Source organism: Aulonocara stuartgranti, assembly GCF_965226115.1.
Source record: "Aulonocara stuartgranti genome assembly, chromosome: 12".
Classification (NCBI taxonomy): domain Eukaryota; kingdom Metazoa; phylum Chordata; class Actinopteri; order Cichliformes; family Cichlidae; genus Aulonocara; species Aulonocara stuartgranti.
Genome location: NC_138948.1, coordinates 35,746,265 through 35,762,720, shown reverse-complemented (window position 1 = coordinate 35,762,720; position 16,456 = coordinate 35,746,265). Strand labels below are relative to the sequence as shown.

At 41.2% G+C, this 16,456-nt stretch overlaps 1 protein-coding gene across 2 annotated transcripts; it reads left to right on the top strand.

Annotated features, from left to right (window-relative positions):
- Positions 1-1,726: 1,726 nt before the first annotated feature.
- On the top strand, positions 1,727-15,636 carry LOC309718634 (poly [ADP-ribose] polymerase tankyrase-1-like). 2 transcript variants are annotated; one of them, XM_082554078.1, is made up of 28 exons: positions 1,739-2,242; positions 2,796-3,020; positions 4,890-4,985; positions 5,112-5,148; positions 5,390-5,465; positions 6,874-6,894; positions 8,411-8,505; positions 8,585-8,651; positions 8,903-9,089; positions 9,221-9,342; positions 9,490-9,581; positions 9,905-9,983; positions 10,074-10,245; positions 10,364-10,443; positions 10,630-10,775; positions 10,945-11,110; positions 11,230-11,449; positions 11,751-11,860; positions 12,066-12,254; positions 12,393-12,639; positions 12,800-12,882; positions 13,006-13,126; positions 13,223-13,320; positions 13,461-13,535; positions 13,744-13,849; positions 13,956-14,142; positions 14,236-14,392; positions 14,478-15,636. In XM_082554078.1, exons 1-28 carry the CDS (start codon positions 1,792-1,794, stop codon positions 14,562-14,564), a joined length of 3,792 nt encoding a protein of 1,263 aa, XP_082410204.1. In that variant the 5' UTR covers positions 1,739-1,791; the 3' UTR covers positions 14,565-15,636. The 2 variants fall into 2 exon arrangements, with proteins under 2 accessions (XP_082410203.1, XP_082410204.1); XM_082554077.1 differs by lacking the exon at positions 6,874-6,894 and having other exon boundaries at positions 1,727-2,242.
- Positions 15,637-16,456: the final 820 nt, after the last annotated feature.

Here is a 16,456-nt window from a genome sequence, read left to right as displayed (position 1 = left end):
CAGGTGTCTGCTTGTCCTGAGCTGTGAGAACTACAGTGAGTTCCTTTTCTTCTTTAGCTTAGTATTAATAAACCAGCTCGTAGCTGGGCACCTGCATCCCTGTCTATGGGACAGATCATTTCTGACCAATTGCATAACTGCCTGGTTTTACACAAAGAAATCACTTGTTGTCAGGAGTGATGAAAGTGTTGAAGCACTCAGTGTCACAGGAGACGTCATTCATGATGAGAACTGTGGATGACAAATCCCATGATTGGATCCTAGTTCAAAGTACGCTTTCTTGAGTCCTACATGAACATAAGGTACAATTAAAATTAAAAAATTGGTTGAAATGAGTTTGGAAAATAATTGAGATTTTAAGTTGGAAAATATCTTTACTTCCTTTAGCATGCAGTTAGCAAAGGTGAAACTTTTCCACACGGGGATGGAGATTTTTTTTAAAGTTTGAAATAACTGGGATGCTGGCTGTCGTTTAATTTGTTTATTAAAAAAGTCAAGAATATTTTAGTGTTTAACGGTGAAAATAATGGACTGTTATTCATGTGTTTGGAAAGGAGAAATGGAAAGACTGAAAGTGGGGCCTGGTGTTGACTTACACTTATTCAAAGTGATGAAGTACCAACAGACACTAAACGTTACAGGCTGAAACACATCAACTGCTTTATTATTTCTAGTTTTAAATAAAGTGTAAGAGCAGTGTGCAACAACAAAGTGCCATAAAAATAGAAATAAAATTAAAATCCCTTCAATTAAACAGTCCCTAGTTAATGTTTTAAGTTCTAACTACTAAATATAATAAAAAATATATCAGAGAAATACTTCAGTATTGTAAATTCATAGACGTAGGTGAAACAAGGGAACAAGATGTATAAATTTGTTCTGAAAACTATGTAAACATGTCTAAACACTTTGGTAAAAATAAGAAGAACTACATTTGAAAATGAATGATTGGAATCCAGACTTTTGACTTTTTTGGTTTTCCTCAACACTCCGTCCTCTTAGCATTTTTGTTTTCAAGCTTTTCTAGAAGGAAAATCATTACATCACTGCAAGAAATCTGATGGCCAACTTTATTGTTAATACTAATTACTGCCAGTCCGCTCAGTCTTTCTTGTGCCGTGGAAGGTCTGTGGTAGTTTTTCTTATTGATCTTTTTTTGGAAAAGCTCAAAGTGCAGTGCACCTGTGTTGACCGGGACCTCCGGGTCAACATAGATGAACCAAAGATCAAAAAACAAACATCAAGAACAAAAGCTGCCATATCTGATGTCATATTATACTTAAACATTATGAAAACCCTTCAGTTTTTTTGCGGTTTATTGTACGGAAAAGAAGTCTGCCAGTGGAACAATTGAGAATTACTTGAGATTTTTTTTAATTATCTCTGCCGCCCCAGGCATAAGCCCCCCAAAGCAATTAATTCTTTTTTTTAAAGTTCGTTTATTATTTTTTATTATTAATTGTTTATTGCACTGTGAAATATAAAATATATATTTCACATAAAAAAAACTATTTAAAAAAATTCTCCCCCCAAATCTCACAAACCTATTTTCAGTCTTTTAGTACGTTCTTTTAAATTAAATAATCAATTTTAAATAAGGCAATAAAGCAATGTAATACCTAAAGACGATATTTTTTAATGTGTTTTGCAATGCATTATAGTAAGTTTAAGTCGGAGAGGGGGAGGGGGTCCACTGCCAGGCTCCACTAAGAAAACAGCTGACAGGAAACACGACCACTTTCACCGGAAAGAAGGAGGAACTGCTTTTATTATCGCCTGAGAGCTGCTGTAATGGCGGTGTCTCGACGTTCATCGCAGCAGCAACAACAGCAAAATACTTTACAGTCTCCGCCGAGAAACGGCTCTCTTTCTGGCGCTCCTCCGGGCTCTCCGCCGATGGCTTTGCTGACCTCGGCCGTCGGACCTTCGGAGAATGAGAGGGAGTGCAGCGGAGGGATTGAAATGGCTTTGGCCTCCCCAGACCTACCAGCCCCGGCCTTAGCGAGCAGTGCGAGCTCCACCACGACAACCTCTGGCGGAGGTAGCAGCAGCGTTTCGAGCCCTGGCTCTGGAGCTGCCAGTCCCACCGACGGCAGCAGCGGCATCGGTGGGGCGTTCAGGGAGTTGTTCGAGGCCTGTCGTAATGGAGACGTATCCAGAGTAAAGAGACTTGTGGATTCGGTGAATGTAAACGCGAAGGACATGGCTGGTCGAAAATCAACCCCCCTTCATTTCGCTGCGGGTAACGAGCTAATGAAGTAGCAACAGCATCTTGTTATTAGCTAACATACTGCGGGCGGCTAGCTAGATAATGTGTTTTGCTTGACTTGTTTAGTGCTAGCGCTAACATTTTATTTACATTTATCTTTCTTATATATTCCTTAAAATGTAACTATAATTTTAAGCTGTCGTTTTATAACTGTTTTATAAGCTGTGCCGCTAATAACATTTAGCTAGGAAACGCAAACCGTCGTATCTTTTAGTTAGGATAACCGTACGTTAGCATGAACTGCAACAAAAACTAACAGTATGCTACTACGTGTATGTTGTTTGCTAAGTTCCCAAGCCCTAAATTAAATAAAACACCTCTGCAATTATTATAGGTAAGAAGTTTGTGTATCTATACGGATGCTTAATCGTATAAAGAGTATTTATATTTTAATATAGTTATAAAGTGTTGTTTTTGTTGGGATATTTCCTGTGAATGGCTAAAAGCTATTAATGTTAGCAGGATACTTATGCAAAACGCTTAATGTAATATAGATGGAAAAACTCAACGCACGTGCTTCTTTCAGGCTTTGGTAGAAAAGATGTTGTGGAGCACCTTCTGCAGACTGGGGCCAATGTTCACGCTAGGGATGATGGAGGTCTCATCCCCCTGCATAATGCCTGCTCTTTTGGACACGCAGAAGTTGTCAGCCTCCTCTTGTGTCAAGGCGCAGATCCAAATGCCAGAGACAACTGGAACTACACTCCGTTACATGAGGCTGCCATCAAGGGAAAGATAGATGTGTGCATTGGTAAGGATGCTAGCCGTTTATATCTACGGTTAGGCAAATATGGAATTGTGTATGTGTGGGAGTGAAAAACTTAATAAATATGTGTGTGAGACAGAGGAAAAACAGCCAGAGCAGGCTGAAAACATTACTTACACTGGGGTGACACACAAACAAATGCCTTAGTGTTTTTTTTTTTTTCCCCTATCAAATTTCTATAGCCTATATAACCTTTTTATTTGTTAATTTACATAAACATTTGCCTATGCAGGGATGGCTGCCATGTAGAAGTACATCTTGTGGACTCATTTCAAGAGTAAAGAAACAGTTTGAACTAGGGCGATATGGCCAAAAATATTTATCACGATATATATTTGAAAATTTGCGATAACGATATAACTGACGATATAATTGATGCGAGACAAAATACAACTCCACAACATTACTAGCGCAAAAAGACAACCTTCCATTTATTTTCACTTAAACAAGAAGCTGGTTTTTATGTACATTAAAGCTTTATAAAAATGTAACAGTGCAAATGCAAATTCCTTGCTGAAAGTTTAACCAAAAGGCATTTCCAGTAGAAATGGGCTGACATATCCTGAGCATAACCATGTATAATATCCACTGAAGTTAAAAACAGGTGCTTTGCAACATTAAACTGCAGTGTGCAGTACGTATTTTTCGGACCATAAGGTGCATGGGATTATAAGGCACATTAAGCGAAACAAAGCAGTCAGATAAATCAAACAATGTTGGAAGTGATAGCAGAGCTGTACGTTTGAATTTTTCAGAAATCTCTCAGTCAGAACATGCTATATCATGCTTAGGCAACTAGCGAAACTAGCGAGCTAACTTCCGCTAGCTTCCTGCTAACTTCTAACTCCGTTAAATGTAATAAATTTTGTTTTCATGGATGCCTGGAAGTTAGACTTCATAGTTACACCTGGTAAAGCAGCAATGCTGATCGTTTTATTAAAGATGAAAGAATTTAGACAGTTTTTAACTCTGTGATGCTGCAGTGTTCTTTGACCTGAAGTATACGGAGTTTAGGACCCAGATTACTCCCAGATTTGCGCATCTTAGTCCAACAATAACGACGGCCGCTTGCATGTTCTGCAAAAAAGGTGCTTTGTCATGTATCTGACGGACAAACACCAAACCAGTTCCACATCACTGAAGTTGCACCATTTTTACAAACCAATTCTGGTTCATCTGTTTCGCTGAACAATCGGCCATGTGCGTATGAAAACAAAGGCACTGCGCATGCGCGTTGTACTCATATTCTATCGCGATATTTCATTTTCCTATCGTTGCCTAACATTATACTGGTATTACCGTGAACGGTATAATATGGCCCAGCCCTAGTTTGAACTGGCATTATGAGCCATCCTAAGCCTCAGTCTTTGACTCATACGGATTATTTGTATAAATAAAATGTGCCTGTGTGGAAATAACTGAGGTTCTACTTGATAAATCAGCCGGGTTCATTCTCAGCACTTAACTTGCCAAACAAACAGAGACTGTAATTGCCCATGGAAAGTTATATCCACTGCAAACATTTATGTGAAGTGTTTTGCATGCCAGGCTCTAATCTAAGCGCTCATTTTCATCCAGATGAATACAAGACTGATGTCATTCTAGTTCTTTGAGTGTATGTGCAAACGTCTGATGAGCTGGAGCATTCATTGTGCGAGGTGGCGTTCTCCCCTGGGGCTCTTTAAAATATAGAGGTGGTGCCAGCTTGAACACTGTTTTCAACTTTGTGTCTTTTATTATTATCTATGCTGTTTAACCAGCCTTCCTCTTTATTAATATGCACAGCATTCTGAGTAACACAAAAAAGGAACGTTAAAATGCAAGTTTTTGTTTATTTCATCTTATCTTTTGCAGTGTTACTGCAACACGGAGCTGATCCTAACATCCGCAACACCGATGGCAAGTCTGCTCTGGATCTGGCTGACCCTTCAGCTAAGGCGGTTCTCACTGGTCAGTCTCGGTTAATGTGCCAAACAAACATAAGCAATAAATGCTATGTAAAGTTAAGTCACATGCCAATATTTATGTATAAGTGTTTCACACGTTTCTCTAATCTGAGAGTTTTTCTTGTTCCAGGTGAATACAAGAAGGATGAACTTTTGGAAGCAGCAAGGTGAGTGTGTCAATAGTTGATGACATGAAGTTCTTGGGTAAACTGCAGTTATAGAAACGATGCTGGTGTGTCCTGTGATTCTGTAAGCACATTTAAGAGTTAAAACATATGAAGGAGGAGAAAAATGATTGCATGTGATATCCTTTTAATCTGACTTTAATTGACCTCGTCTTAGTTGCTAGTTTCCATCAATTTATTTTGATTTAACAACATCTGAGTCTTTTCAACCATCTAATTACAGGAGTGGAAATGAAGAAAAACTGATGGCACTGCTGACTCCATTAAATGTCAACTGTCACGCCAGCGATGGTCGCAAGGTAAATGAGCCACAAGTAGCACATTACACCAAATACATACATACACGTTTACTAGTGTGTTTCCAAAACTTCAGATTTTGAGGGGGAAAATGCACGTTGTGTTTTTTTTGTTCGTTTGTTTTTTAATTCAGTCAGCATGTGTTTAAAGGAGTCTGAATTAGTTTGAATGGTGTTTCTATAGAGGATTTATGTTGGGGCCATCTTAATTTGGAAATACCTGTTTTAGACATTTCTTATTCTCTAATCATGCATGCGTGACTCTCATGAGACCATCCACAATCCATTTGCTGCTGTGAAATCATCCTCATTTTAACAGCATCAGTTTTCTTCAACTTGGCTTTTAATTGTCCAGCCTTTTTCAAGGAAACCACTAAAAGCACTATTTCAACCCAGTTTATCAGGCTAGTTGATTCTGTATACATTCTCTTGAAGCTAAAGTAGACATAAATTTACACGAAAAACCCCCAAAACTATATTTTTCCAGCATGTTTGGTCAGTTGTGAAATCTATTTTCTGTGGAAGCACATCTGGTCAGATCAAAGAACTAGGCTTAATGTATTCTGCACAGTTTATTTCTGTGTCATTTTCAGTTCTTAGTCTTTGTTAGTGGGACGTGATTACACTGTAAGCAGTGTTTAGATCACCATGCAGGTTTCCTCCTGTTAATTTTGTTTGTTTTGTTTTTTGTCTTCCTCTTTGTGGTTGAGGGAACTACATGTGTAATGGTACAAACACAGCTGGCACTCCTCTTTTAGACTTTACACACTGTTTATCATGGCTGATTTAGGTGAGGGATCTTGTTTCCATTGCATCCCTATGAACAGGAGCATTTACTCCTACTGTTTGTGTGTGTGTTTCTTTTTTCTTTTCTTTGGGAGGGGGGGTGGGGTTGGTCCCTCATGCATTATTTTCAAATTATTGAATGATTAGCTTTCTTATCCTGAATAAATGTGTTTATTTCTCTAACCAGCTTAAAACAAAACATAACTACTACCTTCATTATTCCATGAAAACTCATTGTTGCTAACAGTTTTTCAGCACATGTCATTCACTTCTAACCGTATTTTTTTCCATCAGAAATTAAAGTGTTACCTCTTTGCAGTAGAATTGATGTTTGCATGATCTAGGTCTGTAAGCCACTTTGGAGATGTGGTCTGGAATTTAAGCAGACCTAAGAAGAGGAGGAGCAGTCTCCACTGCATCCTCCAGCTACTTACCCTCTCTGGCCCCGTGTCACATTTAATCTCACACCGTCTTTGACGGATCAAACAGTGGTTATTGTCTTACTGCGCTTTATGTTTCACTGACTTTAAGGGAGAGAGAGAAATTGCTGTGAAAAGACACTGTCATTTTGTAATTTTTGTTTCATTTTGTTTTCCGTGTGACTCTGGCAACATTTGTCGATCAGTCAACATCACAAAAAATGCTGGTAAGTTGACCTTGATAACGGCCACTTAATTGATGCACTGTTGTGATCTTTTTTGTTTGTTTTTGTTTTTATTCTTTTATTTTTAATCCATCGTTTTTATTTGACCAATAAGCTGGCTGTCACTTGTTAATTGCACATCATGGACCTGGGTGTACGGGTCACTCATTTATCCTACCCTGATGCTCCTCTGTTGTGTGTGCGTGAATGTGAGTGAGCGACTGAACTGGGTTGGTGTCATGGTGACGACTCATCTTTTTGGATTTGGAGAGGAGCACAAAATGCCCACTGCCTGCCTACTTCAGCGTCTGTCCTCTCTCCTCTGCACACTCACCCACACTTCTCCAGCTTTCGATCACTTGCACATAAATCAGTGTCTGATTTATCTTTTCATTAATTTTGTTTTTGATGATGGTGATAATTCATGCATGCCTGAAGGCCTGCCCCTCTGCACTTTGTTTGTCAATCGAATCTTGAATTTGTGTCATTGTAACTTGTGTATACTTCACATGTCCTTGTTGGATTAGTTGGTATGCAGTAATGAATGGTCTAAACTTAACCTGCCATTCTAGTGCTATGCTCTTCCCTCCATGTTGATTGCTTCTAAATTGCTTGTGTCATCCCAAACTGAATGAAGCCTCCATGATTCAACTCTCATTATTCAGAGCTGTTTTTTGTTTTTTTTCACTGTCACTTAATAGTCTTACATTTCTTCATTTTTATATTAACATCACTGCATGGATTGAAATGAAACAATGTCCCTTCTTTTCATTGTGAGCTTGACCTGAGCCAGATTTTTGAACAGTGAACAAATGCAATTGAAATGGGATTTGCAGCTTTGCTTATACTAATTCTCATTTTTCTTGGCTGAAATTAGGCTATTTGATTTTTTGTTTTTTCTCAGCCTGCTTATTGTAGCTTCACTGCATCCTATTATGGTTGGGATTCAATATAATTTTATTTACTCAATAGCTAGTATTGAATGATTGTTTTTATACACAGGTAATTGAAAAATTAATAGAAATTAAAATTGGAAGCATTTTTGTATGTCTCTATTGTTTTTTCTTTTTATTTATTTGTTAATTATTTTATAACTGGAATTGGAAAGTAAGTCAGATATTGTATCCTAACCATAATTCACAAGCAGCCTTTTGGACTTTACTACTCCTCAGCTTACTGCATCAAACCTATTTTCGAAGTACTAAGACCTAAAAGATTTATTTTTTTGAGATCTTATCAATTGGAAATCGAGTTAGATGACTAGTGAGGTTAAAGTTGCTCGTCGTCGCTCAGGTCAGACATAGTAACAACAGCAACTGAATTTTGTTGTTGAATTTTCCCCACAAACTCATTGACTCTGCATCACGATGTCCGCCATTCATCTGCAACTCACCGAGCATAGCCTGCTCTAGCACAATTGCTTTTGGCCTTAATCAGCCGCTCGCTCATGTGGCCATCAAAGGCAGTATGCACCGACCCGGCCCAAGAACGATGTTAACAGGCTTTCTTTCTCTTGCAGTCTACACCGCTGCACCTGGCTGCTGGGTACAACCGGGTCCGCATCGTTCAGCTCCTCCTTCAGCATGGGGCTGATGTTCACGCCAAGGACAAAGGGTGAGGCTTTTTTTTCTCTTCTCTCTTTTGTCCTTTTAAGTATAAGTCACGACACTAACCAGAGTGTGTTGTCCGGCAGTGGTCTGGTTCCTCTTCACAACGCCTGCTCCTACGGTCACTACGAGGTCACCGAGCTTCTGCTTAAAGTAAGACACGATTTCTTATTTGATGAGCTTGTGCTTTTAGGACTCTGGGTTGGTTGAAATGTTATTGAGCAATGAATAAGTGTAACTCGTTTCGCTTTGTAAAATCATGTCATGAGTTATAACTAGGAAATAACGTAGTGCTAGGAATTGTAATCAGACACTAATTACATTTTGTTATGTCAGATACTGATGTGATGAAACAAATGTTTCTTCCTTCTCCTGTACACGTTTTGTGCTGTTTCTCTCTGCAGCATGGAGCCTGTGTGAATGCCATGGACCTGTGGCAGTTCACTCCCCTCCACGAGGCAGCATCCAAGAACCGAGTGGAGGTTTGTTCCTTGCTGCTAAGCCACGGGGCTGACCCCACCCTCCTAAACTGCCACAGCAAGAGTGCTGTGGACATGGCTCCGACTCCAGAGCTGAAAGAAAGGCTTACCTGTGAGTTCTCGCTAAGCCACCTAAAAGGCTTCATCAGCAGGCATTTTTTTCCACAAAGATTAGCTTTCATGTACTTAGAAACCCAAATCATTAGACCATACCTAATTTGTCATTTCCACATCTCTTTTTAGATGAGTTCAAAGGTCACTCATTGCTGCAGGCAGCCAGGGAGGCGGACGTGGCCAAAGTGAAGAAGACGCTGGCTCTGGAAATTATCAGCTTCAAACATCCTCAGACCAACGAAACAGCTCTGGTCAGAATCAAGTCTATGGAGCTTGCCAGTAGTTTCTCTTAACATGCCTGTCTCTCTCTCTCTCATTGTGCTACCAGCAGTTCTTTGCATAATTCTGCATAATGAAGATGAAGCTCGGCACTAATATAATGTTAATGTGTATTTCAGCACTGTGCTGTGGCTTCACCCCACCCTAAGAGAAAGCAGGTGACCGAGTTGTTGCTGCGTAAAGGTGCCAACATCAATGAGAAGAACAAAGAGTAAGTTAACAACAAAAAGTTTTTAGATTGTATTTTTAAAAGTAAGAAGCAAATAAACTAGGAGTTCATCTTAAAGGTAATGAATGTAGCTGATATAATAATAATAATTATAATAAGCATTTTATTCCAAATTAAGCAACTTAATCTCTGTGGTCTAAGATGTGACAACATAATTGCAAAAAAATGTGTTGCAAGTAAAAACACATTAAAGTGCCGCAAAGACGTGAGACCGTGATGTAAAACATTTTAAAAAAACGAAAAGCTGCTGATTCAGCACTAAAGAGTGATAATGGTGACATGTTCTCATCTGTGACGTCTTTTAGCTTCATGACCCCGTTGCACGTCGCTGCCGAGAGAGCTCACAATGATATCCTTGAGGTGCTGCAGAAACATGGAGCAAAGGTGTGCTTTTGCATTTCCTTTTTGAAAAAATGTGGTCTTTGGGAGAGTTGTTGGTATGAAACTTAGAAACCTCTTTCGTTCTGACTCCAGGTCAATGCTGTGGACACTCTGGGTCAGACAGCTCTTCATAGAGCGGCGCTGGCTGGTCACATCCAGACCTGCAAGCTGCTGCTGAGTTACGGGGCCGACCCCTCCATTGTGTCTCTGCAGGGCTTCACCGCTGCTCAGATGGGCAACGAAGCTGTGCAACAGATCCTCAACGGTGATTACCGCACTTCTAACTTTCAAGAAAATGGAAAAAACACTATTTTTCTTGATCATCACATGGTGTATGTGAGTCCTTCTTTGACAGCTTTTTTTCTTTTCTTTCTCTTTTCCAGAAAATGTTCCCACACGTAACTCTGACGTGGACTACAGGTTTCTGGAGGCGGCCAAAGCAGGAGATCTGGATACAGTGCAAGTAAGTTCACTGATTCTTCTGCCTGATCATTCATGATGAGTTTCACAGAGACTTATTACTGTGATAAAATCTTTATTGTACACTTGTAAAATTTGTAGCACATCAGTTCCACATGCTCACTAGTAGCAGTGATATAAAATGTAATGTCTTGTAAACTTGGCTAATTAGAAAATGTACGTTTGGCAGCAACTTTGCACCCCCCAGAACGTAAACTGTCGGGACTTGGAGGGGCGCCACTCCACTCCTCTGCACTTTGCGGCCGGTTACAATCGAGTGGCTGTTGTTGAATACCTGCTACACCATGGAGCTGACGTTCACGCCAAAGACAAGGGGTGAGTTCTTAAACTACCATCTTACAGTCTGTTAGTTCACTAAAAATGTCATAAAAGACATCAGAAGTTATCATGTTTAAAGCCTTTTAAGCCGTAATTATCAGTACTTTAAACACATTTTCTTCCCTCTTAAATGTGATCTTTTTTTCTGCCGGTTTTCCTCCTTCAGTGGTCTTGTTCCCCTCCACAATGCGTGCTCCTATGGTCACTATGAAGTGGCCGAGTTGCTGGTCAGACATGGAGCTTCAGTGAACGTGGCCGACCTTTGGAAGTTCACCCCTCTTCACGAGGCTGCGGCCAAAGGAAAATATGAAATCTGCAAACTGCTACTCAAAGTAAGCGCCCACCCTCATGATTCTGACAGGAAAACGAATCACTTTGGCCTGGAAAGTCACTCAGTGTCATGTGCAACAAATATTTTTATAAAATCGATCAACTAAACCTTTCTGTTCAGCATGGAGCCGACCCAAGCAAGAAGAACCGTGATGGCAACATGCCGCTGGACATGGTGAAAGATGGGGACACGGACATCCAGGACCTGCTGAGGGGCGATGCCGCCCTGCTGGATGCTGCCAAGAAGGGCTGCCTGGCCCGGGTCCAGAAGCTCTGCTCCCCGGAGAATATCAACTGCAGAGACACACAGGGGCGCAACTCCACACCGCTTCACCTCGCAGGTACAAGCTCTTCTGATGTGTTTGTATACTTTTGTACTGAGTAAAAATACTAACTCACACACTGTTTGACATAAAAACTTGGAACATAATATGTCCTGTTTTTCTGGCTGTTGGTCTTATGTGTTTTGTATTTACACAGTATTTCCTTTGCATTTTATTCATGTCGAGCTGTAAAAAGAGTGGAGCTCAATGAGACTAATCTCATCTAATTAAATATGCATTAAAAAAGACTTTTCGAAGTGTGTTCATATGAAGGAAGTTGCACTGACTCTTTTTTTTTTTTTTCTTCTTCTTCTCTCAGCTGGCTACAACAACCTTGAAGTGGCGGAGTATCTATTAGAACACGGGGCCGACGTCAACGCACAGGACAAAGGAGGCCTTATCCCTCTTCATAATGCTGCCTCTTACGGGGTCAGTCTCAGCTACATAAACAGAAACATTTTTGTGGGTTTTGTAGCTGTAGATACATGAAAAGTGTAAACATTTTAGATGAAAAGATACTTGAGCTGATGACCTTGCCATCAGCTCTTGAAAACTCTGTGTCAGTAACTGTGTTATTTTATTTAACTTGAAGTTCAGGGTTTAACTTGTGATCTGTTCCCTCTCTTCCTCGCAGCATGTGGATATTGCAGCCCTTCTGATCAAATACAACACGTGTGTGAATGCCACAGACAAATGGGCGTTCACACCCCTCCATGAAGCAGCTCAGAAGGGTCGCACACAGCTCTGTGCGTTGCTGCTGGCTCATGGAGCCGACCCCACCATGAAGAACCAGGAGGGGCAGACTGCTCTGGATCTGGCTACGGTAATGGCTCCTGTCTGAAAGAATAACTGTGATACTAAACGCACCATAAAATGAAATTCTGTACTTTAATATGTTTGCTCGTTGAAAGGCTCAGGCTGTTTCCTTTGCTGAATTTTTTTAACTTGTATATTCCTGCAGGCTGATGACATCCGAGCCCTGCTGATGGATGCCATGCCACCGGATGCCCTGCCCAGCTGCTTTAAGCCTCAGGCCACAGTGGTCAGCGCCTCTGTCATCTCCCCTGCCTCCACGCCTTCTTGTCTCTCAGCTGCCAGCAGCATAGACAACCTTGCCGGGCCCCTCACTGAGCTGGCTGCTGCCGCTGCTACAGGGTCCTCCGGGGTGGCAGATGGAGCCACTGGCACTGACCGCAAGGAAGGGGAAAGTAAGTTTGTTGCGGTCCTTATATCAAACACTGCTCAGTTTATAAAATCTTGTTAAGCAGACAAATTGGACATAAAAGAGATTGGGGAGCTTGTGTTACAATTATTTGTTTTATTAAATCTTCTGGGTTTTTTGTTTTGTTGTTTTATTTTTTTTCATAGTGGCAATGCTGGACATGAACATAAGTCAATTCCTGAAGAGTCTGGGCCTGGAGCACCTCAGGGACATCTTTGAGAGAGAGCAGGTCATAATGGCTTTTTCTAGCAAGCACACCTTTTACGCTGGACCTGTAACCCGCTGGTTATACGTTTGACCAAAATTAAATTATTAAAGGTCTCAATTTGTTGTGGGGTTCTTTTTTTCTCAGATCACACTGGATGTGCTGGCTGACATGGGCCATGAGGAGCTGAAGGAGATCGGGATTAATGCATATGGCCACCGACACAAGCTCATCAAGGGAGTTGAGAGGCTGCTGGGTGGCCAACAAGGTGAGGTGTAACCCAGTGGCTTTTGGGGGGATTTTTTTGGTACTACTTTAATAGAGAGTGTGCATCTTTACACTTTGAATCTTGATCACTTCTCAGGTGGCAACCCATACCTGACATTCCACTGTGCCAGCCAGGGAACCATTCTTATAGACCTCGCCCCAGAAGACAAGGAGTACCAGTCAGTGGAGGAGGAGGTGAGCTGAGAAGCTGCATTTACCCAAAAATAGTGTCTCTTTTTTAATGCAGCTGTTCTAAATACCTGGTAAATTATTATGTAGCGATAGCTGGACAGAGTGCCTTATAACAAATCTTGTTGTTCATGTGTGTCACACAGATGCAGAGCACCATCAGAGAGCACAGAGATGGAGGCAATGCTGGTGGTGTCTTCAGCAGATACAACATCATTAAGGTCTGAATGCTGACTCTTTACTTGACTGTTTTGATTATCAGCAAAATACTGACCAAGTGTTGGCTATTTTTTAAAATCTTTATTTAGTATATTTTTGGGGTTACAAACCTCAATATTACAGCAGTTTGGGAGGGGTCATTAGTTTATGGTGTAAAACAAACACAACTCCCTGCATCCTGTTTGAAATGTACCCTACTGTATCACACAGATTCAAAAGGTGGTAAACAAGAAGCTGAGGGAACGTTACACCCACAGGCAGAAGGAGATCGCAGATGAGAACCACAACCATCACAATGAGCGGATGTTGTTTCACGGTAACCACGCCCACTGTCACACCATCTATGTGCTCTGTGTGTCTGCAGCAGACATAACAGAAAACCTGACTACTGTGTAACTTCATCCTGCCACAATTTCTTACAGGCTCCCCGTTTATCAATGCCATCATTCACAAAGGCTTTGATGAGCGTCACGCCTACATAGGAGGGATGTTTGGAGCAGGTATCTATTTTGCAGAGAACTCCTCAAAAAGCAATCAATACGTCTACGGCATCGGTGGAGGCACTGGCTGCCCAACACACAAAGACCGATCCTGCTACCTGTGCCACAGGTAACTTTTGGCTGTCACCCATTAAACTGCAGCACAAAGATGTTGTAGCAAAGTTTTGTTCCTGTACTCAGTTCATATGTTGTGACTTCTCAGGCAAATGCTTTTCTGCCGAGTGACTTTGGGGAAGTCGTTCCTACAGTTCAGTGCCATGAAGATGGCTCACGCTCCCCCAGGACATCATTCAGTAATCGGGCGGCCCAGCGTTAACGGCCTAGCTTACGCCGAGTACGTCATCTACAGAGGAGAGCAGGTAATTAAGAACTCGGGCCATAGCGTTAGCAAAAAGCAACACGTGCTGTGTAATATTGGCTGACACCCTGCTTTGTTTTCTTTAGGCCTACCCAGAGTACCTCATCACCTACCAGATCCTTAAGCCTGAGAGCGCAGGGCAGTCTGCAGCAGGAGCCGAGCAGAAGTCGTAGTTACTTCATGTTACACAAACTCACACAAAGACTCGATGCTTGCTTCTTTTTCCCCCCATTTGTATTGCAAATGCCTAAACACCGTTTTTATTTACCAAACACATTTCCAGTTTTCTGTCCAGTAGAGCCCATGGTGACCAGTGCTTCATGAGCAGATATGCTGTAATACTCCTCATGGTGATTTTCTTTTAGTTTTTTTCCTTTTTTCTGTTTTGGACTCGGCTGCATGATTTTACAGAAGCATGTAAAGCCCAATAGCGTGTGTGGGTTAGTTTTTTGTTTTCAATATGTCTCCCCTCCTCACCAGTGAGAAGGATGCCTGTAGAGACTTTGAAGTTTCAGCATTAACAGTTTGCCACTCTCTGTCGCCTCATACCTTGTGACTGTGGAGAATCAGCAGCAGCCGCCTTCGCCTCACCTCTACTCACACTTGCTGTCGAAACCTGAAACCTGTGGACTACTACAACCCTGTCGTGTTTGGGGTTCAAGACTGTATAGAATGGTCTGTGGTTAACTGTGACTTTAATGCTAACCTATAACACTACCATACATGTAACAGGTTGTCATTGCTATACTGTAATGCTGACGTTCCAAACTTTGAACCCGAGAACACTACAAAGACTGAACTGCAATGTTTAACGGTGGCTTTATTTAGGGTTGGGCACGATTGGTTGAGAAAGGGCGTCACAGAGTTTGGGACTGTTTGGGATATTACAGTACTGATTTGCTGGTCAGTGCAAGGCATCATAACTACGCAGCTAAATGTGTTTGTGTTTCCTTACAAGTGGACATCCTACAGCCAGTGAGCTCAAAGCACCCTTTCTGTCGCCATGGTTTTACTCACAGACATCACACCCATATGGATTTGCACTTTTACGTAGAAAACTATTTAAGTTATTTTGAAATTTAACTTGCAAGTTTGCGGAGGAAAAATATTTGTACAGGTTGTGTAAATGTTTGTGTATAACTGTTGCTGTTTAACAATTTTTTTGAGTTAAACTGTAAATGACATCTGTATTTTTCCTTTAATGCCTTCTGATTCTCCTATACCGTTTTTGTTTTTTGTTTTTTTTAATAAATGTCCCATTAACAGCTCCTTGTGTTTTGAGCGTCTGATTTATTATCCATTTCTTTTATGATATGTAAAGTCGAAGGTTAGGGATTTAATGTAGCTTGATGCGCAACTAAACCAGTATGATTGAAATTGCAGTCAAATAACTGGCATCTAAGATAAGATAACCTTTATTAGTCCCACACGTGGGAAATTTGTTTTGTCACAGCAGGAAGTGGACAGTGCAAAAGTTATGATGCAAAAATTAGAATACAATAAGAATAAATACAGTACACAGCTGTACAGAATAGAATAAAATAATATACTATATACAGTAGAATAAAATAGAATAAAAATATACAATAAGATAAAAATAGAATACGAATGCTATATACAACTGAGTAAAAATACAACGATGCCAGAAAGGATTATTGCACTTAGTGTTATTGCACATGTGTGGATGTGTGTGTTTGTTCAGTTAAAGTCTTTGTTGTGGAGTCTGACAGCAGTGGGGAGGAAAGACCTGCGAAATCTCTCCGTCCCACACCGTGGGTGCCGCAGTCTCCCACTGAAGGAGCTGCTCAGTGCTGTCACAGTCTGCTGCATGGGGTGGGAGACGTTGTCCAACAGGGATGACAGCTTAGCCGCCGTTCTCCTGTCACTCACCACCTCCACTGGGTCCAGAGGGCATCCTAGAACAGAGCTGGCCCTTCGGATCACCCTGTTCAGTCTCTTCCTGTCCCCAGCAGAGATGCTGCCGCCCCAGCAGACCGCACCATAAAAGATAGCAGAAGCCACCACAGAGTCATAGAAGGTCTTCAGGAGTGGGCCCTCCACCCCA